Source organism: Spinacia oleracea, chromosome 6 (assembly GCF_020520425.1).
Source record: "Spinacia oleracea cultivar Varoflay chromosome 6, BTI_SOV_V1, whole genome shotgun sequence".
NCBI classification, from domain to species: Eukaryota; Viridiplantae; Streptophyta; class Magnoliopsida; order Caryophyllales; family Amaranthaceae; genus Spinacia; species Spinacia oleracea.
In genome coordinates, this window is record NC_079492.1 from 147,834,657 (window position 1) to 147,861,544 (window position 26,888).

A 26,888-nucleotide genomic window follows, 5' to 3' on the forward strand; every position below is an offset into this window, starting at 1 on the left:
ATAAACTATAGAAATAACATACCTAAACTTAAAAAAGTAACTCCTCTAAAATTATATAAAAAAAGTAACATGTCTAAACTATAGAAGTAAACATACCTAAATTTGCTAATGTGAACTGATCTCACTATCAGTTGATGGTGAAGACAATCTCATATAAGAATTTGAGAAAATATAATATTGAGAACATTTTGAAACAGAGAACTACTCCATATAATAAACGAGTTGAAAACTATTGTCCTTAAAATATGAAAACTCACGAGGTTAGATGCAAGAAAATCTTGATCAAATCCATCAAAAAACGTATATTTGCGAGTAAAAGATAAAATCAGTTGAACTCAAAATTGACTACAAACAAACACATTCCACACTTAAATATAATTCAGCAAAAACTGTCTTTTTCATAGATGAAGTAAATATTTTGATATATTTACGCAATTATTATACCAAAAAAATAACAAAATCTGAAAATAGATGCGAATTTCTCTTGGTTTAATTTTCCCATGGATGCTACTCAAGAGTTGGCGCAACAAACTACAGGTAACCCACTCAAATTCATCAACTCCGATCTCTTTTCTGTTTTAAGCCCACTCAAATCCATCAACTCCGATCTCTTTTCTTTTTTGAATAATTCAATCATATTTGATCATTTTCGATGAATTATAGTTAATTCACAATTTGTTGCAATTTTTATTTTTTTGTTTTGTTTTTGAGCTTGCCGTAAGTTTTGTTTACTCCAAAATAATGATAATTTGTATCAAATTATTAATGTGTAAATTAAGTGTTACAGTATGTGTTCTATTTTCTAAAACTAGCTTACTATACCGGTACATTATTTGGGTTAGCCATTTTTTATCTGTAATTTAATAGATTTGGTGTTTCAATTCCCTTATTTTCACAATCAATAATAGTGTTCCCTCAAAATTATACTTCGTAATGAGCGATTTGGAACGATGGATGGAGGCCATGGCCACGGCCCACGGGTAGCACAAAACGCCAAATGAAAAGCTTTTGTTTCTTTCGGTGTTTTTTCTGGGTGCTTTGTGTTTTTGTTCTTTTTTTTGTTTTGTTTTTTTAAAAAATTATATTTCCTACATTTTTTTTTAATTGCACCATCTGGGATTTCACGCTTGTCAATGCACTATTTTAACCACTAATATCTCTCATTATACATTTTAAAAAGTTATAAAAATTTGATAATTTGAAAGTATATTTCGAGACGAATCTAACAAGATCCCACATGAATATATTTTTTCTTACATATAAATCACAAAAAATAATTATATAAGTGCTAAAACCAAGATAGTGCAATTATAAAAAAATGGAGGAAGTATACGAAGTACTTCGTAGTATTTTTTCATTATGATTTTGTGACTATTTAAGTGTGGTTTTATGATCAATAATATATAAGTATATCGGAGTAAATATTAAATCAAAATATTTAAAAGTTATCCTATTGTAATATAAAATTTTCCATATTTTAATGACAAAATTTTCCACTTTACTAAAAATTATCCTTTCAATATCACTAAGGCTCCGTTCTATTGGACTTATTTTGACTGAACTTATTAGAGCTGAACTTATTTTATCTGAAAAAAAATATTTTTATCTTAAATAAATTTATTTATGTTTGAAAATGTCTGGAAAAAAAACTTATTTTTGCTGAACTTATATTATCTGAACTTATTTTATCTGAAATAAGTCAAAATAAGTCGAACAGAACAAGGCCTGAAAAGGTATAAAGATAACTACGTAACCCTTTAAAATGTGATTCAAAATATGTTAAAGGTTAACAAAATTTAGGTAAAAGTAATGTAAATAATAAATTTGTAGTACACCTAGTACGTGCAAGACCTTTTATTATAAGATATCACCTACTTAAAGTATAAACCAATTGAGATTGGCATGAGCGGACAAAAGCTATACTCTGACATGTGTGTCTACATTCTACGGTCCGACCATCTTCAAACGATCTAAAACATGTAAGTGCACCCAGGTGCATCGTTCACTCTTTCACATTTTCCCTTTCTACTTCCTCCGTTTCGGAAATAGCGCATTTATGGTTGATGTTTACTCTTCTAACCATTACTTTGACTCTTAATATCTCAAATTGTGCCAAAGTAAAAATTATAAAAAATTAATATTTAGAAAATATATATCGATACGAATCTAACATGACCTCACATGAATACAATTTCATTATTTACAAATCATAAAAATTGACTAAAGTTGTAATGGGTTAGTATAAAAAATAAATGGTACGCTATTTTCGAAACGAGTTTTTAAGGTAGAAAATGTAAGAGGGATCATAAAGATGAAAATGACTAGAATTACGGTTCACAATCGATCGAGCATAGGACAACAATTGGCCAATGAAGGTGGCAAACTTTGATTATATTTATGTGACCGCTTTAAACAAAAGCCAATTGAGTTTGGCATTCGACTATTTATGGTCCAATTATTTCAACCGGTCACGTCATATATGCGAAGTTATCTTAATTATTGGAACTCCATGTGATTTTACTGAACAACTTATCCCATGCTAGAAATGAAAATGATAAATAAATCGTATCATAATGATGACATTAGATGATATATGTGTCTTGAACGTAATTGAAAACTAAAATATTTAACTTAATTCTTATAACCTATTATATATGTTACGAATAAGGTAGGAAAATCTTAATATTCTAATTTATTATAAATATAACAAATATATATTTTTTATTTTATTTTTGTACCGATTGCTTTATTTACAGATTTCACAGTAAAAATATTGCATTAATTGATGGTAAAATATTTTAATGAAACATAACGCTTATATAAGTAACATTTAAAATCCGACGCAGCGACAGCTAAATATTTCGCAACTTGCAATCTTTATCATCACCCTATTAGAAATGCATTTCTTATTTTTATACTTTTCCTTTTCGAATCTAAATTAAAACCATTTTTGCATTTTGCAATTGTCTTTTAGTATTATCAAATTACTCTTCTTTCATATGATAATCATTCTTTAATTTGCCCTAAATTAAAGTTATAGCATCTTTGTAGGTAAAAAAGGAATTAACACAAGACCAAGAGAAGACAATGACCATGATAGTAATTCCATAGCCAACCACACCACCGCCGCCGCCACTTCCGCCACCGCCGCCGTCGCCACCACTTCTGCCACCGCCGCCGCCGCCACCACTTGCGCCATCACCACCGCCACCGCCGCCGCCACCACCACCACCACCACCAAGAAATTCCACTTGCCAAATCTCAAACACTACCAAAAGTGGCTCCGAATCACCATCTACATCCTCTCCCTCCTCATCGGCCAAACAACCGCCACACTCTTAGGAAGACTCTACTTCGACAAAGGTGGTGACAGCAAATGGATGGCCACCTTTGTCCAATCAGCTGGCTTTCCCATCCTCCTCCCTCTCACACTCTTCTTCTCCTCCACATCAACCACCACACTCCGGCGGCCGCCGTCGCTCCTTACCCTCACCGCCATGTACATTGCCTTCGGGTTGATGTTAACCGGTGACAACTTGATGTACTCTTATGGACTACTCTATTTACCCGTCTCAACGTACTCCTTGTTATGTGCCTCTCAACTAGCCTTCAATGCGGTCACTTCTTACTTCATCAACGCGCAGAAATTCACTGCACTTGTGGTTAACTCGATTGTGATACTAACCATTTCGGTTAGCCTCTTAGCCATCAATGCCAATAACGAAGGTAACGTTTGATATAATATTCATTTTAGGAAATTTTGTGAAACACTACCTTTAAGTTTGGTGGTTTTGTGAATTGCTACCTTATAAAAACTTTTTTTAATTTAACTACCTTATAAGTTTGGTTTGTTTGACTAACACTACCATTTGACGTTTTTCGTTAATGTTTTCCGTCGTGTATTTCTTCTATTCTTTTAAATATCTCCGTTCATTTGTCATTTTGTGCATTTGCCATATTAAATAACCGTTGTAGTGGAGTCCAAAGACGTAAAACATTAACAAAAAACGGCAAATGGTAGTGTTAGTCAAACAAACCAAACTTATAAGGTAGTAAAATATAATTTCCTTTTTAAAAGGTAGCAATTCACAAAACCACCAAACTTAAAGGTAGTGTTTCACCAAATTTCCTTCATTTTATATACTTCCTCTGTTCCTTAAATATCACATCATACTCAGTCGGTAATTGATTTACTGACTATTACCTCCATTTTAAAAAGATCTTTACACTTACTATTTGCGGACAGTTAATATATTCAATTTTGTAGGACAAAGGATTATAGAAAGTTGATATTTATGATTTGAGACTAATCTAATAATATATCTCATGATAATTTTTTATAGATATAATAGTTACAATTTATGGTCAAAGTTTTGATTGTTGGACAAATTTTTCAAAGCGTAAAGAACTTAATAAACGGAGGTATAGTATATAGTATTTGGTAAAATAGTCGTTAAATTTTACAGACTATTTTTCAGTCGTAGTTTAGTCAAATTTCGACAGGGTAAAAACGACTACTCTTTACCGACTACTTTCAGTCGAAAAATGATTTATCGACTTCCTTTACCTTTTTAGCGACTACATTTAGCGGTAGAAAAATCCCTGTTTTCCTTGTAGTGCGCATTACTTTGCATCTTAATATCTTAAATCGCGTGTGAGTAAAAAGTATGAAATTTTTGATATGTAGAAATTATATATCGATATGAATATAACATGACCCTACATGACTACGATTTTCTTACGTATGAATCACGAAAAATGCCCAAAGTCGTAGTGTGAATAGTGTAAAATACAAAATGGTGCGATACATACGGAATGGAAGAAGTATATGTTTTGTTGAATTTCTTTAAATAAACCTATGTGGGCTTGATGTGCTAGTATGGGGTTGATAATATAGCTATATGTTATTAATTAATCAAAACTAGCACTTAGTATATTAATCAAGACAAGCAGGATGTGCAAGGATCAAAGACAGGCGAGTAGTTGGGTTAGGTTCTTTGCCCCCCCACCCCTATTTGGATGCAAGTTAGTGGTTGGTTTGTAAAGTTAAAGGGCGGGGAAGTTTTTGGTAGCCTAGGTTTAGCTATCTTAGTCGTTTATGATTTTAACAGGCTCGGGCAACAAGTTTTTGGGTCTCGCCCGGCAATCTTTTGTAGGGAGCTTAAACGATAACATTTTAATATAATATTCTCCGTTTATGCGTAAAAAAAGTATATTATAATTATCGTCGGCCTTGATTAGCATTGAATTCCATCAACAATATAATGTGTGGACTAATATTATCCGAAGGACATGTAGGGATTAACTCGTTCTAATCTAGTTTCTGTAATTTTAACAGGTGACACTACTACGAGCAATAGTGATGTTTCGAGGGAGAAATATAAGTACGCCGTTGGGTTTCTGTGTACCCTTGGTGCATCCGCGACTTACTCATTGTGGTTGTCATTGACACAATTCTCTTTCGAAAAGGTGATAAAAGACGAGTCATTTAACACCATCGTATGTATGCAGCTTTACCCTTCGTTCGTGGCAACTTGTGGGTGTGTAGTAGGGCTCTTTGGTAGTGGAGAATGGAGAACTTTAAAGGGGGAGATGAGGGATTACAAGATGGGTGGGGTGTCCTATGTGGTAACATTAACTTTCACAGCTATAAGTTGGCAAGTTTGTTCATTAGGGTTATTAGGGCTAATTTTCGAGGTTTCTTCCCTATTCTCTAACGTGATTAGCACGTTAGGTTTGCCGTTGATTCCGATTTGCGCGGTCGTGTTCTTCCATGATACGATGAATGGTGTTAAGGTGATATCTTTGGTGCTTGCTATGTGGGGATTTCTTTCTTATATCTATCAGCATTACTTGGACACTATTGAAGCTAATGATAAGGGAAGAAAACAAAATGGGAACCACGAAATTCGTGGTGGTAGCACAGAAATGTGTTGATTAGTAGAGAAATTAAAAATGTTAAGTATGAAATTTCTATGAATTTTCATCATCTTGCATGACAAATAAGTAGTATTGTTGTAGAAGCATGCAATGTATGCATTTTCTCCAAGGCTATTTCAAGTTTCTTTAGAAGTGTGACTAGTTAATATGGTAAAACATGGCATCAATGTCTAGCTATACAGCAGCTTTTGTATGAGACCGCCCTACGGGCGCGTGTAGAAAAGACCAGGTAAGACACCCACGCGCGCGTGGTGTCACGCGCGGTATAAATTGTTGTTTTTTCTCTCTCCTCCCATTATTCTCCTGCAAACACGATTCATTTGTCTCTCTCCTCCCAACGACTCTCTGTCCCTCCTCTCTCCTAAACTCTCTAGTTTTTTCTCTCTCCTAAAATCCTAATTTCACGGCTGGGAGGCACAACCATGGAGAGGGCCACGATTTCTCTTCCTCGCCGGCGGTAGCTGCTACGCCGATCTTTCTTCCTCCTCAAATAATCCGGCGTCACTGCAACTCCTTCGGCTAATTCCATGGCCACCACCACCGAGGTACGACGGTGGTGTTACATCTATCTACCCGCCGACATCTCTACCTTCTCAAACTCGTCGGCGGTCTCTCTCCCTCCTGAAACCTTCGCCTGTTTGGAAGCTTTTCCGCCGCCTCACATGGAAGAACTGCATATCTAGGGTTCCGGTGAACAAACTATGCAACTCTGCAACTTCCTCTATCCTAAATCCACACTCTACCTACACAACAATGGCACGAAATCTATCGGAGGAAAATGCTAACCGTTTCGCGTTCTTTGAGATTGTGTAAGTATATTTTTTTATATTCAATTTCACACTCAATTCCCAGATCAAGTGTTTCAGTTCCTTTGCATATACCATAGTTCTCTTAATTACGCTGATTTTGTTGAAAGTATTGATTAAATTTACATTTTAGTTATCTCTTGTTAATTTTAGTTTGGATTTGTGGTACTCTAGTATGTGACATGCGTAGTTATGAATTAAATTAGTTAAGGATTTCTCATATTTAGTTATGTTTCTGTTGTGTTTAGTTTTCAATGGGAATTAGTTAATGCATTGTCATATTTAGTTATAATTTTGTTTTGTTTAGTTAAGATGTTTGGTGCCTGTTTCTGTGTGATTGACCTGACTCTAGTCAAATTTGCAAATAGTAGACGAAAATATGTCAATAAAATTTGTAGTGACCGAAATCATGTCTGGTTGAGCTTGAGGGTTACTGACAGTTATGGAGTTAGAAAACAAATAGGACATTGTAGCCTTGTAGGTAGGACATTGTGTGATCTTGAACGAACAAGGGAAACATGGCAGGATGAGGAATATGATGGAGCTAATAATCTAGTTAGCTTGGGTGCCTATATCTCACTTTTTTGTTGGTGATCTTCCAAGGTGTATTCTGTTTACAACTGAGTTTCTGTTAGCTTTTGAATCAGACATGATTTTCGTCTTTCTTAAACCCACTTCCGTCTTTCAATGTTCACGTGGGACTTCCTCGAGTATTATCATTATACTTCCATCACATTTTGTTTATTGTTTTCCAACTTATCAGCATATTGTTCCATGGTTATAAACAGGAGTGTCAAACAAAACTTGAAGCTACTTATTTTATGAAGGTGCAGAAGAATGGACTGGTGTGCACTCCTGATGGAAAGCGCAGGCGAAGATCTAGGTTAGTAGAGTCAGTTGACTTAAATTCGGCGAGATGACATGAATTCAGAGTACTTCCCTTTGTAGGAATTATTGTGGCGTCACAATGTTAGTAGCCTCCCAGTGATGATTTATAGCTTCTAGAGTTCCTTGTTCCATCTTTGATTTGCCCGTATGGTGCAGCAATTGTAAACAACTCTCTCCGGTCCTCTCCACTTACATTTTGTAATTTGTATCTATGATTGTAAAATAATTATATTCAGTTATGAAATAAAATGGTTTAGTTAAGTCATTTTTTGTTTAACTAATTGGTTTCAGTGCTTAAACAATTGATTTCTTTGTTAACTTAATTGGTTTATTTGTTTAACTAATTAATTTCAGTGTCTAACTAATTGAATTTCAGGCTTAACTAATTGAATTTAAGGCTTAACAAATACTTAGTTTCAATGTTGAACTAATTGAATTCCATGCGTAACTAATTCGTTCTATTGTTAACTAATTGGTTCAATTGTTTAACTAATTGAATTTCATGCGTAACTAATTCGTTCTATTGCTTAACTAATTGGTTCAATTGTTTAACTAATTGGTTCAATTGTTTAACTAATTGAATTTTATGCGTAACTAATTCGTTCTATTGCTTAACTAATTGAATTTTATGCTTAACTAATTGAATTTCACACTTCACTAATTGGTTTCATTGCTCAAGTCAAAAAAAAATACAACTTTTAAAATCTTAACTAAAACTCAAATAAAATGTAACTAAAACTTCTGAAATCTTAACTAGAACTCAAAAACTCTTAACTAAAACTTCTCAAATCATTACTAACTATAACTCAAAAAATGTAACTAAAACACAAAAACACGTAACTAAATTTTTGAAATCTTAACTAAAACTCGAAAAATCATAACTAAAACTTCTAAAATCATAACTAAAACCGAAAAAATCTTAACTAAAACTTTCGAAATCATAACTAAACCCTGGAAAACCGTAACTAAAACTTTCGAAATCATAACTAAACCCTGGAAAACCGTAACTAAACCTTATGAAATCATAACTAAAATTCAGGAAATCTTAACTAAAACTTTCAAACTTATTACTCAACCTCAAACAATCATAACTAAAAAATAATAACTGAAACTCAAAAACACATAACTAAACCTCAGAAAATCTTGACTTAAACATAGAAATATTAACTAAATCAAAAATATTTTAACTAAAACATGGAAACACTAGACTAAAATTTCTGAAATCTAACTAAAACTCAAAAATACGTATCTAAAGTTTTTGAATTCATAACAAATTTCTAAAATCATAACTAAAACTCCAAAAGCCATAACTAAAATCCAAAAAACCTTAACTAAAACTTTAAAAATCATACTGAAACTCCAAAGCACATAACTAAAACTAGGAAATTCTTAACTAAAAACTCAGAAAACTTAACTAAAACTCAGAACATCATTACTACACCTTAGAAAAACTTATCTAAAACAAAGTTAATCGTAACTAAAACTCGAAAAATAATCTTAACTAAAACTCAAAAAATCCTAATTAGCCCTCTTGAAATATGTTGTTGACTAAAAGTAATAAAATCATAACTAATTGTAATAAATCATAGCTAGTTGAATAACAAAATAGTTAAGGTATAAAAACATATAGTTAAACTTATGAGTCGAATAGTTATTATTTTTAAACAAACTTATTATTAACTAAAACTCATAAAATCTTAACTAATTAGTTGCAATACTTAACTAATTGATTTAATTGCTTGACTAATTGGTTTAATTGTTTGACTAATTAGTTCCTTTGCATAACTAATTGGTTTCTTTATTTAACTAATTGAATTTCAAACTTAACTAATTGACTCTAGTGTCTCACTAATTAATTTCAGTGCTTCACTAATTGCTTCCAGTGCTTCACTAATTGCTTCCAGTGCTTCACTAATTGGTTTCATTGTTTCACTAATTGATTGTATGGATTACCAAATTTATTATATTGCTTAACAATTGGTTCCAAAACTTAACTTATTAGTTTTATTTTATAACTAATTGATTCAATTGTTTAACTTATTGGTTTCAATGCTTAAAATTTGATATCTTAACTAAAATTCTGAAATTCGTTATCTGAAACTCAAAAAATCTTAACTAAAACCAAAAAAATCGTAACTTAAACTTGTGAAATCATAACTAAAACTCGAAATGTCGTAACTAAAGCACTGAATTGAAAACTTACAAATACGTAACTAAAGCTAAAAAAAACTTAACTAAAACCAAGAAAATCATAACTAAAACTTAAAAAATATTAACTAAAACTTAAATAATTTTTAACTACCACAAAATTAATTTTAACTAAAACTCATAAAATTGTAACTAAATATAACAAAAATGTAACTAAAATGAAATTATTCTTAGACTAATGAAAAAAATTATTTACATCTACAATACATATTGGAAACTAAATTACAATTCTTTGCATTTTGCCAACCAGCACAGCAAGCCTAATGGCGCAAGCCTAGCGTCACCACACAAACCTTGCGGTGCTTCAGAAGCTGCCTCTCTGCGTGTCGCAGCCACCAGTCGGTCCAATTCTTCATCAGTTCACATAACTAGCCTACAACAGCCAACAACATCCAAGTGAACAATACCTGCGGATTCAAAAATCAGAAACGCCTGAATGATCACCGCACCACTAATTCAAACGAAATTGCATAAAAGAAATCGCATAAAAATAATTTTAAAAAGATCAAAAATAAAAAAACGTAAAAAAAACATCATCGATTCACCTAAATTGTAAAATCAACCAATTAATCAACAAATAAATTCCAAAAAATCATGAGAGGAAGGAGTTAACTGAGTTCTTTGAGGCTTTTCCTTCGGGGGACAACTCGCCACCATCGACTACTCCACCGATGCTCAAACGAATTGGCGACGCCGCTGCTCAAACGAATCGGCGACGCCGAAATCCTTGGTTTGAACCACCGAACGAACACTAAAGAAACATCGGCGACAGCGGTCGCAACAAGCGGCAAAGAGGAAACGTGATGGCGACAACGACGGCACGACCGGTGTTCCTTGTTCTTCTTCTGGAAAGGTGAGGAGTTGATGGCGGTGGAGCATTGAAACAGCGAGGAGGCTTTGGCCGGTGTTAGGCTTTGGCCAAGAGGCGGACGGAGGAGAGAGAACAACTCCGGTTAGGAGGAGAGAGAAAGGGATCAGAGAGTTTAGAGGAGAGAGATCAGGAATTAGGTTTGAAATGGATGAAATTTTGGTTTTTATGCGACCCAAAATTAAACCAGACCCATATCCGTGTGTATTGACCCGCGAAAATACCCACATATAAGGTGGTCTTTCCTGTAAGACCGCCTTATACAAAAGTTTGTACTAGCTATAATGAGGACTTGTTTAGATTGGCCCGCGGCGGTCGGTGCATGTATTCCAATTAGTATTTCCCTCTTCCTTCTTCTACTACAAGAATATGTATCTTTAACGACAACCCAATTACAACGGGTTAAAATCACGTCGGAAAAGTCTTTCTCGACGGGGCTAACAATCAAACAAAGACGGGAATAACTGTCGCAAATGTCTGTTACGACGGGTTAACGATGAGTTTTCCATTAACGACGACCCCCTTTTATGACGAGTCCGCAACAGGAAATCCCGTCATTATTCAACGATTATTGGCCTTTAGCGACGAGATTTCCCGTCGTTAATGGTAAATTTTTTTGTAGTGTTCTCCGGGTGGCTCTGGTCACCCTGACCGGTGTATTCCAATCAGTATTCCCCTCTTCCTCTTTCTCCGGTTGGCGGAGCCACCAACCGGTGTATTACAATCAATATTCCCCTCTTCCTCCTTGAACGAAATAAGATCGTAAAATTCGAAAACGTTAATTATAAAATGTGGGCTGAATATTTAATATACGTAAATCTGCGATGTGTTATATAAAACACTGTCTTAGAAGCAAAATTCGCCCCGACTATGGTGTAATCGGAAATAGCGATGCCCCAAAGATTTTACACAGCGTTCCTCCGAAATGTGCACTCAACTAAGGAGGAATTTGTAACACATAATAATGCTCAGAATATAGAAGAAGAGAAAAGAGAGAGTTTGAATTTTCGGTGTAAAGAAACTGACCCCCCAAATCTGATTATAAAGCCACAATTATTTTGTAACCGAAAATCAGAATTCAAAACGTAGGCAAGAATCAAGGAACCATTTTGCGTAAATCAAGCGGCAGTACGTTACAATTTTCTCATTCAGATTTTGGAGTGAGCTACGCAACTGAAGGTCGTCTCATAATAACTGAACCTCAGTTACGACCTTGGCCCAAAAAGTAGGCCCCACCACGAACACGAACCGGCCACACGGTGACGGCGCGCGTGGGGATGCCCTTCTAGCCCAAATCACTAGTGAAAGTACTTCAAAGTATAAACAACACTTCCCTATTTAAACACAAGTGATAAATTTATAACTTTAAAGCGGATCTAAATTAAATCCACCTAAAAATATAGATATGAATTTGAATCTGAATTTCATGGGACTTATCTCATACCCACTTATCCTCTCATAGTTTCATACCCATAGTCCACAGATTGATCGATCTTGTGACTTTACCAATTTATGTCGGATAACGATCGAGTTTCCTACGTACTTATACGTATAACAATACAAAATACCACTACAAACATGTACGGAGTACTACGCACTAGAACCGCATTGAAAGACGAAGTACAAATTACACTTATCGAATAAACCCACAATTGTAAACGTGTCGAGAATGTCTAATTCGGTGACGCAGGTGTCAATCATGCAGTGTGACAACTTGGTGTAAATTCTGATGAATAAATTCACCTGAATTGCATGTCCAGGTTAAAACGACAACGTAGCATGCATCTTATTGGGGTACTGTGCATCGTATGTATCTTCTTGTCGGATGATTTTTTATGCTCATAATAAAAAAACTGGAGTACTATATATAGAAAGAAACTAGGTAGGTTTTAATTAGCAAGTGTATCAAAAACAAAAAAGTATACTAAAAAAGGAAAGCTAATAAAACAGAGAGTTCGAGTTTTAAAAAATGGCGACGAGACAACAGGGAAAGAAAGAAGAGTTAGACGAAAGGGCGAAGAAAGGAGAAACTGTTGTGCCTGGTGGTACAGGTGGCAAGAGCGTTGAAGCCCAGCAACACCTAGCTGAAGGTGAGCTCTCATTTTTTTTTTCATTTCATTCAAGAACAGGGGAGTAGTACAGTCTACGACTCTAGGGGTGAAAGTTCGGTTTTCGGTTTTCGGTTTTCGGTGTGGATTAAGGCCCAAATCGAACTAATTCGGTTCGGTTTTCATTTTTTAAAATCGAATCCAAACTAAATAACCTTTCAATCCAAACCATAAAAATTGAATTTTCACGGGCCTTTCATTTCGGCTCGTTTTGTGGCCTATTTTATACCTATATTTAGACAATTTTCAGGCCCTTATTATACTTTTTTAGCCAAGTTCGCTTCATTCCGTTTTAATTTGGTTTATTCGGTTTCAGACTTTTCGGTCCAATCCAAATCATAAAACCAATTCGTCACGGAAATGCGAATAGAAAAAATCAAACGGAACCGAATAGAAAAAATTTCGAACCGATTTTCTTATTCGGTTTGGTTCGGTTCAGTTTTCGATTATTTGTTATCAAACTTTCACCCCACTGACCAATGTACAGTCTATACCATTAATATCTGAACATCGGGTTACTTATTTATAGGTTATGAAAAATAGATAGTTCAAAATTAAGTAACCCGGAAATTATTTTTATTGGGCTAGTTAACTAAATACTCCTTAAGATTTAATCAGTTTTAATAAATTCAGATACCTTCAGTCTCTATAAGGTCTAATGAATAAAATGCACCTTTAGATGGGATTAATAGATTATAGTTAGGCTGCGTTCTATTTACCTGAATTCCACTTATTTTTCCTGAACTTATCTTATCTGAACTTATTAGAACTTATTAGAACTTATTTTAGTTATAAATTGTACTTGGTCAACCCTTATTTTTCCTGAACTTAACTGAACTTATCTGAACTTATTTTTTCTGAAATAAGTGAAAATAAGGTGAACAGAACAGGACCTTAAGAATTATGTACTATCCCCGTTTCATTAAGTTTTTTACGCTTTAAAAAATATGTTCAATAATTGAAATTTTGACCATAAATTCTCACCATTTTACATATAAAAAAAAATTATCATAAGATGTCTTATTAGATTCGTCTCAAAATGTATATTATAAATATTAATTTTTTATAATGTTTGTCTTATAAAATTAAATATATTAGATATATTAACGGTCAAACATTGTATCGTAATCTGTGCAAATAGTAAGCGTAAAGATTTTTTCATTTGGATTTGTTTTCAACTTTGTCTTTTTAATTAATTTTTATTGCTTTTTTATATATATTTTATAATCCAAATGAACAACCAAAGTACAATACATATTATAAGAAATTATAAATATATCGAGAAAGAGAGATTTGAACCTATTGGTTATTGTGCATATTACGTATATAGGCCTTGGACCTCAGTTTACCCGCTACGTGAAGAGCTTATTGGGTACTCCATCAATTCTATTTTGATTGTCCATCTTCAATTCTTTGAGATTGTTTTATATTTTAAATAGTAAGGTTTCTTACTTGCCTTCTCTTCATCTATCGTTACAAGTTTATTTTATCAACCATATGGTGCATATCTATACCCTTGGTTTTAAGTCTGTTCGATTTATTTTAACTTATTTTCTAACAAAATAAATTTAGATATATTCTGTATTATACAAGTTAACTAATTTCAGAAAAATAAGTTTTTGTACAGATAAAATAGTTCAGATAATATATCAGATAAAATATGTTAGTAATACTTTCTCCGTTTCGGAAATATCGCACCATTTGTTTTTTATATTATTCACACTACGATTTTGGCCATTTGTTCTGATTCGTACGTAAGACAATTTTAGTCATGTTAGATTCGTATTGATAAATACTTTCTAAATATTAATTTTTTATAATTTTTACTTGTACACGATTTGAGATAATAAAAGACAAAGTAATGGTTAGAAGAATAAAAGTCAACCATAGAGGAAGTATAAAATTATACAAAATAAGTCTAATGAGATGGAGTTGTAAATAATCATTGTTTTTAAAAAATAATGTGAAATATTGGATATACAGGAAGGAGCAAAGGAGGGCAAACAAGAAAAGAACAGCTAGGCACAGAAGGATATAAGGAGATGGGCCGTAAAGGTGGCCGGAGCACCGGCGACAACGACCCAGACGAAGGCGGTGACGACGTCGACGATGAAACCACGGTCTGATCGAGCTAATCAACTCCTCCCACTAGTCCAAATGTAGCTAGTACGTACTGTATCTCATAAATAATAAGGTCGTAGGTCATCTTTTCAGAAATGTAGCTACTATATGTAATACGAAGTATATTACTCTATAGATAAAAAAAAAAAAAAAAACTATGATACTATGTGTAACATATTATATGTACTGAACTTCTTATTACGTAATTAAGTATGTAATTACTTTTCTTTAGTTTATGTCTACCAATTTTGGTGCAAATGAGCCACAAGGGCAATAATAAATTACAAACGGTTGAGGGGATTCGAACCTGAGATCTATCATACACATGTCCCCAGTTTTAATTACTCCCTCCGTCCCTTAATACTCGCACCGTTTTGACTTTTTACACTGTTAATAAAATTCACTTTGACTCTATTTTATTTTTAGTATATGAAAATAAATGTTAATATATAATATATTGTTGGCTTCATCTTAATATATATTTTCAAAATATTAATATTTTTATAAGTTTTTATAATATGTAGTTAAAAATATTGGTGGTCAAAGTTGTGCATTGGCAAGCGTGTTTAATCAAAACGGTGCGAGCATTAAGGGACGGAGGGAGTACTAGGCTAAGACATCAATGGTTAGTTTATGTCTACCAATTAGTAGTTTATGTCTACCAATTAGTCCTTTCTGTTCCTCTGATATATTTTTTTTTCTAGACGTTCGTAAGATAAATGATCCTATTGAATTCGTATTGCGTAGAATTATTTCTAGTTAGCTTTGCAGTTCGTGTGTATTGAAAGTGAGGGGATAATAAGAGAAATTTTCTGAAGATTTCCTAGTAGGTTTGGTCTCATAATGTTAAGGTTATGAGTTTAATTCTTTACCGTTAAGTTTTGTTTGGTACTTTTTGAATACTTATTTTTTGAACTTGTAAAGGTATTATTTTGATCAATAGGTAATTATATATTGGGGGCAACTATAACAATATATAATAATGGGAAAAGCGTATATGAAGAACTTGAATCATATTAATTTTTATATATTAGTAATAATATAGTCAAAGTTAACGTACGAATAGTGTAAAAATTTGAATAATTTCATAGATGTTTGAGTTTTTTCGTCTAGTGCGTTTAGATGAGTTACATAGACAACACAAATTATAAATTAGAAAGGAAGAACTAATTTTTTGACGCATTGATCGAATATTGTATATAGACTTTATGGTCTCAAGAATTAGGCTAAGGTATCATTGATATACGAAGTAGAAGCTTTTGTGTTGAACTATATTACATTACGAAACTGAGTTTCAATCAACTTGCATTTAAACCTACATCAATTCGTAGTTCATATATTACAATGTACGAACGTATTGTTTCTTCTTTTTAGTTGTCTTATTTTTTGGTTATGACGTACACTCTTTTAAGTATGATACTTGAATTTGTGGATCATGTAACAATGTTGTCCCCTATCCTACAAGATGCACAGGCAAAATCTTTTATGCCTGAGATCGGTTAAAGACATATCCAACTAGATTTTTCCATAGTGAAAAAACAAATCCACAATCCAATCTCACGTGGACAGTATCATCGAAATTAAACCAAATTGAAATTATTGAAAATCAACATTTGATGATCTATTTACCTATTTGTAGAAAGATTCTAAAAAATAACCAACCTCTTAACCTAAAAACTCAAAGACTATAACCCCTTTTAAGAGTCCACAAAAGTTCAACAAGTGACAGATTAACCTTTTAGGAATCTATCTGCTCACAAACTCTCTCTGTTACATATAGCACAGTGATCACCTTCCTTACTTCTTAAAACTTATTCTCTTTAATTTCTTCCACTCTCGTCTTCAATCTTCGCCTCGAAAATTCGACGGCAATGTCGTCAACAATGGAAGAATTGATCGGATTAACACACAAATTGCAGAAAGCATGCACTAAGTTAGGCGAGTTTGGCACTGAAGCATTGCCTTCCTTATGGAATTCTCTTCCCTCCATCGTCGCTATCGGCGGCCAGGTTTCTTTCGATTCCTCGGATTTTTTTTCCGATCGTTGAATTTTCCTTCGTTATTGTATTGATGATTATATTTTGATGTAATGCAGAGTTCCGGCAAGTCATCTGTTCTTGAGAGTATAGTAGGGCGTGATTTTCTTCCTCGTGGTTCAGGTTAATCGAAATTCTTCACTTTTTCTGAACTCAAATCCCCATTTTTATTGCGTTTTTTATTTTAGGGTTACGTTGATCATTCTGTTACAGCACATTGTAATTTCAATTGACCATTGTGTTGTCAGTTTTGTCATACCATTGATCGATTATATTTGATCGAACTTATAGTTGTTTTAGAAGGACCAAAACTATGACCTAGTTAAAAGAATTTCGGATTTGAACTACATGAATTGCAATTGCAATAATGAAGTTAAACAATTTCAATATTTCACATTATGATAGATTAAGCTCGAGCAATTGCCCCAAATTATTATGTGAATAACAATTTATTTATTATATTTATGGTTTGAGGTAGAGCGCAAAGTGGCACGCAGATTATATTTCTGTGTCTTTTCTGTGGAAAAAGATGATGAATTTATAGAGAGCCTTTTATATATAGTATAGATTACCATGAGTCTTTAATCTGCAATCTAATGGAGATGCCACTTATTTGACCCTGTTTCTTGCTCAAGACAGAGTTAAGATGTCTTGTAATAGTATGTTGCCTAGGGTGAACTTTGAGTTAAGATGTCTTGTAATAGTGCTCTGTAAGAAATTTTAACTTCCTAGAATATGTGAGTGTTGGCTTGCATTGGGTCTAGCCTTCTAGGATGCCATTCCACAATTCGAGTAATGGATAGTTGGTACGGTATGACAGCAGCGCTAGCATCAATAACCATGATTTACAGTTCTCTGTAATGGTTTTGTTTCAGAAGCTGGTAATAATATATTCTTACTGAGTGTCAGAACACTCAGAAGTCGTCTGACGACACTCTAGGTCCTGCAGTTTAGATGGGTGTACATATAATGACCTGCTTACCAAATGAATTTAGTTTCTAAATTGGTATGGATTTTGTGCATTTGCAGGTATTGTGACTCGAAGGCCCTTGATTTTACAGCTATACAATATACAGCAAGGAAAAGATGAGTATGCAGAGTTCCTTCACTTGCCAAACAAACGATTCACAGATTTCTGTATGCTTATTTCCTAGCCTTTTTTTCCTTGGGAGTTTGATTTTTGTATGTTTTATCCATTTGGAGTTAAGGAAGAAAAACTCTGTCGAACTGCTGCTTGATTTTCTATTTTCGTGCAGCACTGGTTCGGAAAGAAATCCAAGATGAAACTGATAAGGTGACTGGCAAGTCGGGGCATATTTCTTCAATCCCCATCGAACTAAGCATCTATTCACCCAACGGTATCTTGAATGAGAATACATCTGTAGCTCAACATTCATCTTCTTTGTTGCAATCCATTTTAGTTTCATAGTTTCTGACACATATCCTTGCACTAATGCAGTTGTTAACTTGGGAATGATTGATTTACCTGGATTAACAAAGGTAGCAGTAGGTATGACTCTAGCCTCTGTTTGATGGTGCATTAATTAGTTTATCTCATCCTCTTAACACGTTCTCTCCTACGTAATTTTGATATCTTTGATGCCAAACTATGACTTTTTGTTAACAGAGGGGCAACCGGAAACCATAGCACAGGACATTGAGAAGTTGGTGCGCTCATATGTGGAGAAGGTAATTAATTCAGAAGATTGTTTTGTGTTAAAACTGAATCTGATATTTCCTCCGTTTGGGTATCTTTTAGCTAATTACTGATTATTCCCAAGACTCTTATCATTAATAGAAAGCCATACAGCATCTACAAGACCACAATAAATCTAAGGTTAAAGGTTTTGTGTATGTTTTACTGAATGTAACTCACTGTTTTCTATTCTTGACCTGTAGCCGAACTGTCTTATCCTGGCCGTAACTCCAGCTAACCAAGACGTAGCTACATCTGATGCTATCAGGCTGGCTAGAGAGGTTGATCCGGCAGGTAACTTAGGATTAAATGAACTAATGAAGCCTACTTTTTCTTAAAATGTTGCCTGTTGTTAGTGTTAATTGATATCTGATTTTTTCCAGGTGAACGAACGTTTGGTGTTTTAACCAAGCTTGATCTAATGGATAAAGGAACAAACGCTCTAGAGGTTAAATACCACCCTAAATAAAAAGCTTATTTTCCTAAGTTTCCTACATTAATAGGCGAAATCTAATTGTGGATGCTCCACTTCTTTGCCTTTCTTTTATCAATTATCTAAAGTAATCTATCTAAACTTATCTAGCTCTATTGTAGGTTCTTGAAGGAAAAGCTTATCGCCTGCAACGTCCTTGGGTTGGAACTGTGAATCGATCCCAAGCAGATATCAATAAAAATGTCGATATGCTTGCTGCAAGAAAAAGTGAAAGTATATTTTTTGCAACTAACCCTGATTATGCACATTTAGCTAGCAGAATGGGTGCAGTGTATCTTGCAAAACTTCTATCTAGAGTATGATCATTATTATCCAGTTTCGTTTTCATGTGAGATCTGAACAATGCAATGTTTTTACTAGATATTTACTTCGTTTTTTATTGTTGCTATGATCAGGATTTGGAGAACGTAATCAAGACAAAATTACCAGGGATTGCGTCTTTGATTAAGGAAGCCATTGTTGAAGTTGAATCTGAGTTAGATCAGCTTGGTAGACCTGTCACCGTTGATACAGGGGTAATGAACCTGAGATCCACCATGTCTACTTCGTTATCAAATTAAGTTTTTTTTTTCCTCATCCACCATGTCTTTCTGATATGCTGTTTTGACTCTGACTCTCAGTATTGTTGTTTGTAGGCACAGTTATACACTGTTCTAGAACTCTGCCGTGCGTTTGATCGGACATTTGCAGAGTATTTAGAGGGAGGGTAAGCTGTTTTTCTTCTTTTACTCTTTCATTATAGCATTTTCTTACCCTTTTCTGTTGTAGATTGACCAAGCCGGCCCACAGACACCCGTTGTGCCTTGTGGCGTTCTGGTCTCTGCAAAATATACCCTTACGCATAGCCCACAGGCCACCAAGGGGGCCTCATGCCAGCCCAGCCCATTGCACCGTTTAGACTGGTTGTGTCAAAGAATAATACCTTATCTCTTTACATCGAACTTTTGCAGTCGATCAGGGGGTGATCGCATTTATGAAGTTTTCGGTACTATGCTTCCAAAGGCTCTACGGAAAATCCCCTTTGACCGTCATCTTTCCGTAGAGAATGTGAAAAGGGTGGTCTCACAGGCCGATGGTTATCAGCCTCATCTAATGGCCCCTGAGCTAGGGTACAGACTACTTATTGAAGGCGCAATTGAATATTTCAAAGATCCAGCTTTAAGTTCGGTAGAAACTGTAAGTTTAATCTTGTTCACTATCTTTTTACTGGTATGAATTCTAAATGCTTAGGATTATTTTTGCAATTTGCAAGAATTGTGGAGCAGCCCAAGCCGACTGGTTGGTGTTGGCCCGGTTAACGCCTAGACCAGAATGGATAGTGGCCTCGGACTGTCAAATCGGGTCATCAGTCGGTTACGGGTCGGGTATAATCAGATAATGTTGTTATGCGGGGTCATTTTGCTTATGCGGTGTTTTTTTTATCGGGTCACTCCTGTGTTTGTCAGAAATCGGTTGGATTGGGTCAGTTTTTTACAGCCCTATTTGTAACTGGCCTGAACCGACCACTCTACTCCAAGAGCTTATGAGTAACTTTCAGGCATTCAAATCCAATTTGGCAATTCATAAAGACTCAAGCTTGTTTTTTTTTTTTCATGTACAGATCCACAGAGTTTTGACAGAGCTAGTAAGGAAGGCCATTGGTGGAACTCAGGTTTGAAATTTCTTTTAGCTGATCTTCCTTGGTAAATACTGTACAGTATACAAACAGTACACATATGATGGGTTTATAACTTTATATTTATGCTTTTATGACACAGGAGTTAAAGCGCTTCCCTACTCTTCAACATGCAATATTATCAGCCGCAAATGCAGCACTAGCAACGTTTCGTGAAGACAGCAAGAAGACAACGTTGCGCTTAGTAGAGATGGAATCATCTTACATAACTCCCAATTTCTTCCGAAAACTCTCTTCCACAACTGTTGTTCCATACACAGAGGAATACTACCAAAAGATTAGCTCAAATGTGTCCTCTTATGTCAATATGGTATCTGAAACATTGAAGAACTCAATTCCCAAAGCTGTGGTGCTTTGCCAAGTCAGGCAAGCAAAACAGTCTTTATTGCATCAGTTCTACACACAACTCGGAAGGAAAGAGGTAATCTTACAGTCAATCTGATTAAAGTCAGAATCTAAAACACATGTTCTTTGTTTCTGCTTGTTTGTTTTAAGGCTCCGTTTGTTTTGCCGGAAAAATGGAAAATTGTTTTCCCATTTTCCTTTGTTTGTTTTGTTAAGGGTGGAAAACAATTTTTCCAAAGGTGGAAAACAACTTTCTCAACGGGAAAACTAACCTCCCTCTTGAAAATAGGAGGAAAACTATCGTTTTCCATGGAAAATCATTTTCGTTTGAAATGTTTTCCATTGAAACAAACAGAGCCTAAATGAGTGGACATACATCGAGTTAGATGTTATGAAACCTAAGCTGATAATATCTCATTGGTGATGGTAACAGGGTAAGCTTGCTCAACTGTTGGATGAAGATTGGTTACTAAGGGAAAGGAGAGAGACATGTTTAAAGAGGCTTGAGTTGTACAAATCTGCAAGAGACGAGATCGATTCAGTCTCCTGGGAATGATGAGATCAATTTGTTAATATACACTGTGTATATCTTAGATCTTTCTCCTAAATACGGAGACTGGTGTCTATGTCACAAACCCTTGTATGTTAGAGATTTTTTTTTCCAGATAACTAGCTCTTGATCCCGTTCAAAGAACGGGCAATTAAATAGTGGTTGTTTAGTTGTCTTTTAAAAGTTCTAATTTTATTGAATGCTTATAATTTGAGTGTGTATATATGAACTAAATGATGAGTTGATGTTGAATGGGAAATATGAAGTGGATGAGGTGTTAGAGCTATAAAATATAGCAAACAACATGCGGGAAAATTGGAAAGAAAAAAAATATTGATGAATGAAAGGAGGAGTGACATGTGTCTTCTAATCGTCTATGATTTCGTTTTTTAAATACTACTCCCTCCATTTCTTTTTGATGTATCCATTTGGAATCTAGTGTGGTTTTTAAGAAAATTGGAATATTGGTTTGTATGGGTATAAGTGTAATGATTGGGTGTAAGATAATATAATAAATAAAGGAGTGAGAAATTAATAAAGAAATAAGGTAAGAGAGAGGAGTGATAATGATGGGTGATAAAGGAGGTGAGAGAGTGGGTATATGGGGAAGGGAAAAGAATTAAATATTATAGGTGGGGAAAATTAGGTGGGAATATGGGTAGAATCTTTAGGTATTTTGGTAATTAGATAGAAATGTAAGGGTATTTTAGGATAAAATGTATGTCCAAAAATAGAATAGATTCTAAATGGATACAACAATATGAAACGCTTAAAATGGAAACGGATACAACAAAAAGAAACGGAGGGAGTAGGTATAAAGATGTCCATTACGACTTTTTCTGTTAAATCATCCCCTCCTCAATCATCCCTTTGTGAGCACCTGAGCGGTGGGTTTCATTCCAAATTTAATTTAATATTTGACTTTTCACGGTCTCCAAAAATAAAATTTAACCGTTGTTTTCTCTTACTAAATTGAAGTATAATTTTTTGAAATCCTGATGAAATTACTCTGAAAGACAACATTAGCAATAATAAATAGAGCATATAAATAACTGTCGTTTTTAATAAAACTTTGACCATTAAAAGTCAAATGGTGAATGACATTTACAAGAAATAAAGCCAAGAGAGATTATGTGGATAAGTACCTGTTTGCTCCAAGCCTTGTGGATCAATTCTTCTACTCTATAAGTCAAGAGTTGATTATTTAACAGGAACTCGAAAAAATATAGCTGCCTCCAGCAGTAGCAATATGAAGAATAAATGAGCTGCATAACTACAAAATTCCAAGCGATGCACCATTGCATACATATCAAACACCAACATTCGACTTCATTATTAAGCCAATTTGAATTCCTGCAGCCTCTCTACAGCTTATATGCACCTTCTGCTTCAAAAAATCTAAGCGAAGGTGTCTGTTTGAGTTGTTTGGGTTCTAATACTGACACCGCCTTGCTTTTCAAGCTCCTCCAAAGCCGCCCACAATTTTGTATCTTCGTAGTCCTTAATGAGGAATGCCGGTTTTTCTTCCATCAAAAGGTTTTCGGGATTTCTGGTACTCAAGCCGATCACAGGCATTTCAGCAGCTACACCAGCTCTAATTCCAGAAGGAGAATCCTATATGGTTATAAGTAAATGTCATGTTTTTAGGGTTACAATTCACAAATATTAAGAAAAAATGGGAAAGTTGGTTTAATATAATATGGATAAACTAAGAAATGTGTAAAAGGTGGGTATGCCGTAGGTTTAAGAAAAAAAATGAATAAAGTAAGAGAAAATGAGTGGAAAATTGTAAAATATTGTGGAGTAAGGAGGGTAATGTAGTAAATTTCATGTCCAAAAGTAGAATAAAGAAAAGTGTAAATAACATTATGAAACAGACTAAAACCGTAAATGTAAAGATTATTTTGAAACAGAGGTACTCTATTGAATAAAACACAAAGATAAATACAGGAAAGGTCTAAGCAAACCTCAAAGATAAAAGTATGCTCTTTTGATGCACCAATTGCTTCCAAACCCTTCAAATAAGGCATTGGGTGTGGTTTTGCATGTTCACACTCACTTCCAACTATAACCGCCTGGAAGAATTCTGTGAGGCCGAGCCTTGAGATCATAAGCTCGGCATTAGCTCTAGGGGCATTAGTTACAGCTGCCCTTTTTAAGCCGTGATCTTTGATCCATTTTACTAGCTTGTCCAGGCCGCTTATACAGTTCAACTGTTCTCCCACCAGCCTATTCAGCAAATTTGTATTCAGCAAATTTTCAGCAAATTTGTATTCAGCAAATTTCAAACCAAAGAAGGAACGACATTTACCTCCTGAAATAGGCTTCCTTCTCATCTGTGAATTTCAAGCCTCGCTCATAGTCATCAGGAAAGAGAAGCCTGGCAATATCATCGTTATGCTTGCCAGCTATGTTTAGAATAAAGAATTCCTCATCTATTGGAACACCACCGTTGAATCCTATCTGTTTAAAACAAGAATAACTATCAATTCATGAGATACATCAAAATAATCCGCTCTATTGGACTTATTTTGTCTGAATTTATATTAACTTATATTATCTGAACTTATTTGAACTTATTTTATGTGAAAAAAACTTATTTTGTCTGAAACAAACTTATTTATGTGTATAATTGTCTGAAAAAAACTTATTTTTTCTGAACTTATATTAACTGAACTTATTTTGTCTGAAATAAGTCAAAATAAGTCGAACATTGAACAGAGCCAACTATCTAGCGTTGATGCAAGCTGTGCATTTTGACATCAGAATATATACCTGATTCCTACAAGGGATTCCATATTATTACTGATTTACTGGGGTGATTTAATTACTAGAAAGTCAGAATTATTATAATAATATAGATGTACCTCCAAAAGCATTTCACGGAAGGCACGGTGATGGAGAGGATCTGTATCACACAAGGTTCCGTCCACATCAAATAAGATTGCTTCTACAGGAGCAAGTTTGAGCAGAGCAGATTTGCTGCTTCAACAGAAGAAAGACAATCAATCCAAAGCTCCAAAAGTGTGTAAGGGATTAAGGACTAAAACCTTCCAACTAGATTTGTCAAAACTCTACACATAAACATACAACTTCCATAATGCTTCTCATGGGAGTATATGGGACACAAACCCTTCACATAATCATACATTAATCTTAATTTAAATGTGTAGGGTGTGTCGTAATAGTTATGTAGTGATGCTCATTAGTCGTATATATGATGACTGAAGTCATTTGGGTTGATCATTAATCAAATTTTGTATAACATACAGTATATATCTATGCATTTATATCAAGAGAACTGATAGTCGAATTGATTGTACTAAATGGTGAAGAATACAACAGGCATGCAAGATCAATGAGTCCAAAACCAAAAGCCACCTAACTTGTATAGATTTTTCATGAATTTATCTGGTCACTCATGTCTATGTTCGAATGTTCCATAGACTCGCTACAAGAGGGGTAAGGGAACACTGCATCCGAGTATCTATGACCATATGCCAATAATTTATTACGCACCAAAAATTACTTTCATGAAACAGATCAACATCCATGTAGGTTAGTAAAACCATTTCAACATACACTACAAAAAAAATAAAAAGACAGCATCCTATTCTTTCTAGCTTGCTCCAAAGAAACTGATTGGGGCAACCCGGACCCACATATGTTGTAACCCATCAACAAAATACTAATTCATTTCTTGCACTAGAGTACTTATGTGAAACAATTTCCAAACAAACATAGGCATGGCCCCTGATCGCTTCGCTTCTGGTAAAGATACACCCCAAACAAAGAAAAGTTAGTTGGATGCCCGATAGCTTAAGGTGGTGTTTGGTTCGCAAATTGGTATGGAGTTAGAATCATGAATGATATCAGGTGGTATAGGTTTGGAACTTGATTCTTAATACCATGTGTATGGTTCGATTTGGGGATGAGCTTTTTTCCTTTTGTTTGATACCTGGAGTAAAGGAATGAGCCATACCCACCTATCCCCATAGTTTTCTAAACCCCAAGGTATGGGTTTAAAACTCTTGAAATTTCCGACCAAACACTTGGTATGGGTTTAGAATGGCTAGGGAATCCGCGAACCAAACACCCCCTAATTGGTTAGGCTAGGGAATCCGCGAACCAAACACCCCCTAATTGGTTAGCCCTAGGGAATACCAGAGACCGGAATCGAATCGAATCTCCTGTACATCATTGAATTTTGTGGCTCTCAATACACCAGCAAAAAAAAAATGAATTTGACATATTCCATGAAAACAGTTTCTTGTTCATGTACAGAGATACTCCTGGTTATTTAGCATAAACACAGAAAAATCACCACCCAGAATGCTAAAATCGATGAGAAGATCAACCAAAACAAGATATCAATGTAATTCATTCTCTGATCACTAATCAAACAAGGGGAACATAAGTAAGATTCATCCAACCAATTAAATTAGCTAAATTAAAGAAATAACTATGCAATCTAACAAGAAATTAGACATAAACAAGACAAACCCATATCAAATTTATCAAATTAAAGCACAAAATCAACGGGAAAAAAATGAAAAAGAAGGAAACAGAAGTTTACCAGTCAGATGAAGGAATCTCAACAGATGAAATCGCCATGGTAAGATTCAAAGTAACAAAATTGTTTAGATAAATTTTGCAATCGTCTGATACTCTGATGGCGGGTTTGCTGAGACTTAGAATCTGGTGATGAGATTTAAAGTAGCAGAATGAACATTTAAGAAATTATCGTGGAAGTAAAATGACAAAAAAGGAAGAATAAAAAAGAATATACTTGTAAAATTTATGCCAATTGTCCTTAAGCACCACCTATTCCTAATTTCCTATAGTTCTATTATAGTTCTACACTTCCTTGAAAGATGCAAAAATATCGAAAATCACTGCTCGCGTCAAATGAAGTAGGAGATTGTTTTAGTATGCAGAATAGTAATTGTTTTGATTGTAACAGTGTATTTTCTTTAAATATGTGGTATGCAGATCTATTTTATCATTGTAGATGTCGTATGATTGATTACCTAATGATATTATTCCATCCCCGTCAAAAAAAATTATAGTTCTATACTTCTATGGGGTAAGGTTGTTAAGAGTTGTTGCTTGGTACGTTCTTGCTTTCCTACCGTTTTTGTACTATTAATTTTG

At 34.5% G+C, this 26,888-nt stretch overlaps 4 protein-coding genes and 1 long non-coding RNA gene across 6 annotated transcripts; 3 read left to right on the plus strand and 2 right to left on the minus strand.

Annotated features, from left to right (window-relative positions):
• The first annotated feature begins 225 nt into the window (after positions 1–225).
• On the plus strand, positions 226–6,072 carry LOC110781599 (probable purine permease 11). Its single transcript, XM_021985725.2, has 3 exons — positions 226–537; positions 3,052–3,726; positions 5,339–6,072. The coding sequence occupies exons 1-3, from the start codon at positions 501–503 to the stop codon at positions 5,935–5,937; spliced, it is 1,311 nt and encodes a 436-aa protein (XP_021841417.2). The 5' UTR covers positions 226–500; the 3' UTR covers positions 5,938–6,072.
• A 3,713-nt stretch (positions 6,073–9,785) lies between these two features.
• On the minus strand, positions 9,786–10,874 carry LOC130464120 (uncharacterized). The gene is made up of 2 exons (XR_008924434.1): positions 10,456–10,874; positions 9,786–10,249 (listed from the first exon to the last, which is right to left on the minus strand). It is a non-coding gene; the product is annotated as an uncharacterized lncRNA (long non-coding RNA).
• A 1,668-nt stretch (positions 10,875–12,542) lies between these two features.
• Positions 12,543–15,125, plus strand: LOC110781166 (em-like protein GEA6). The gene is made up of 2 exons (XM_021985399.2): positions 12,543–12,800; positions 14,802–15,125. The coding sequence occupies exons 1-2, from the start codon at positions 12,680–12,682 to the stop codon at positions 14,942–14,944; spliced, it is 264 nt and encodes an 87-aa protein (XP_021841091.1). The 5' UTR covers positions 12,543–12,679; the 3' UTR covers positions 14,945–15,125.
• Positions 15,126–16,615: 1,490 nt separating this feature from the next.
• LOC110781397 (phragmoplastin DRP1E) lies at positions 16,616–21,998 on the plus strand. The gene is made up of 15 exons (XM_021985589.2): positions 16,616–16,948; positions 17,035–17,098; positions 18,005–18,112; positions 18,232–18,333; positions 18,435–18,485; positions 18,603–18,664; positions 18,875–18,965; positions 19,055–19,119; positions 19,266–19,460; positions 19,560–19,679; positions 19,800–19,870; positions 20,115–20,340; positions 20,765–20,815; positions 20,922–21,260; positions 21,618–21,998. The coding sequence occupies exons 1-15, from the start codon at positions 16,811–16,813 to the stop codon at positions 21,738–21,740; spliced, it is 1,806 nt and encodes a 601-aa protein (XP_021841281.1). The 5' UTR covers positions 16,616–16,810; the 3' UTR covers positions 21,741–21,998.
• Positions 21,999–22,770: 772 nt separating this feature from the next.
• LOC110781587 (haloacid dehalogenase-like hydrolase domain-containing protein Sgpp) lies at positions 22,771–26,533 on the minus strand. Of its 2 annotated transcripts, none has more exons than XM_056831755.1 (5): positions 26,311–26,533; positions 24,602–24,719; positions 24,046–24,197; positions 23,702–23,963; positions 22,771–23,348 (listed from the first exon to the last, which is right to left on the minus strand). In XM_056831755.1, exons 1-5 carry the CDS (start codon positions 26,346–26,348, stop codon positions 23,133–23,135), a joined length of 786 nt encoding a protein of 261 aa, XP_056687733.1. In that variant the 5' UTR covers positions 26,349–26,533; the 3' UTR covers positions 22,771–23,132. The 2 variants fall into 2 exon arrangements, with proteins under 2 accessions (XP_056687733.1, XP_021841412.2); XM_021985720.2 differs by having other exon boundaries at positions 24,602–24,716; positions 26,311–26,529.
• Positions 26,534–26,888: the final 355 nt, after the last annotated feature.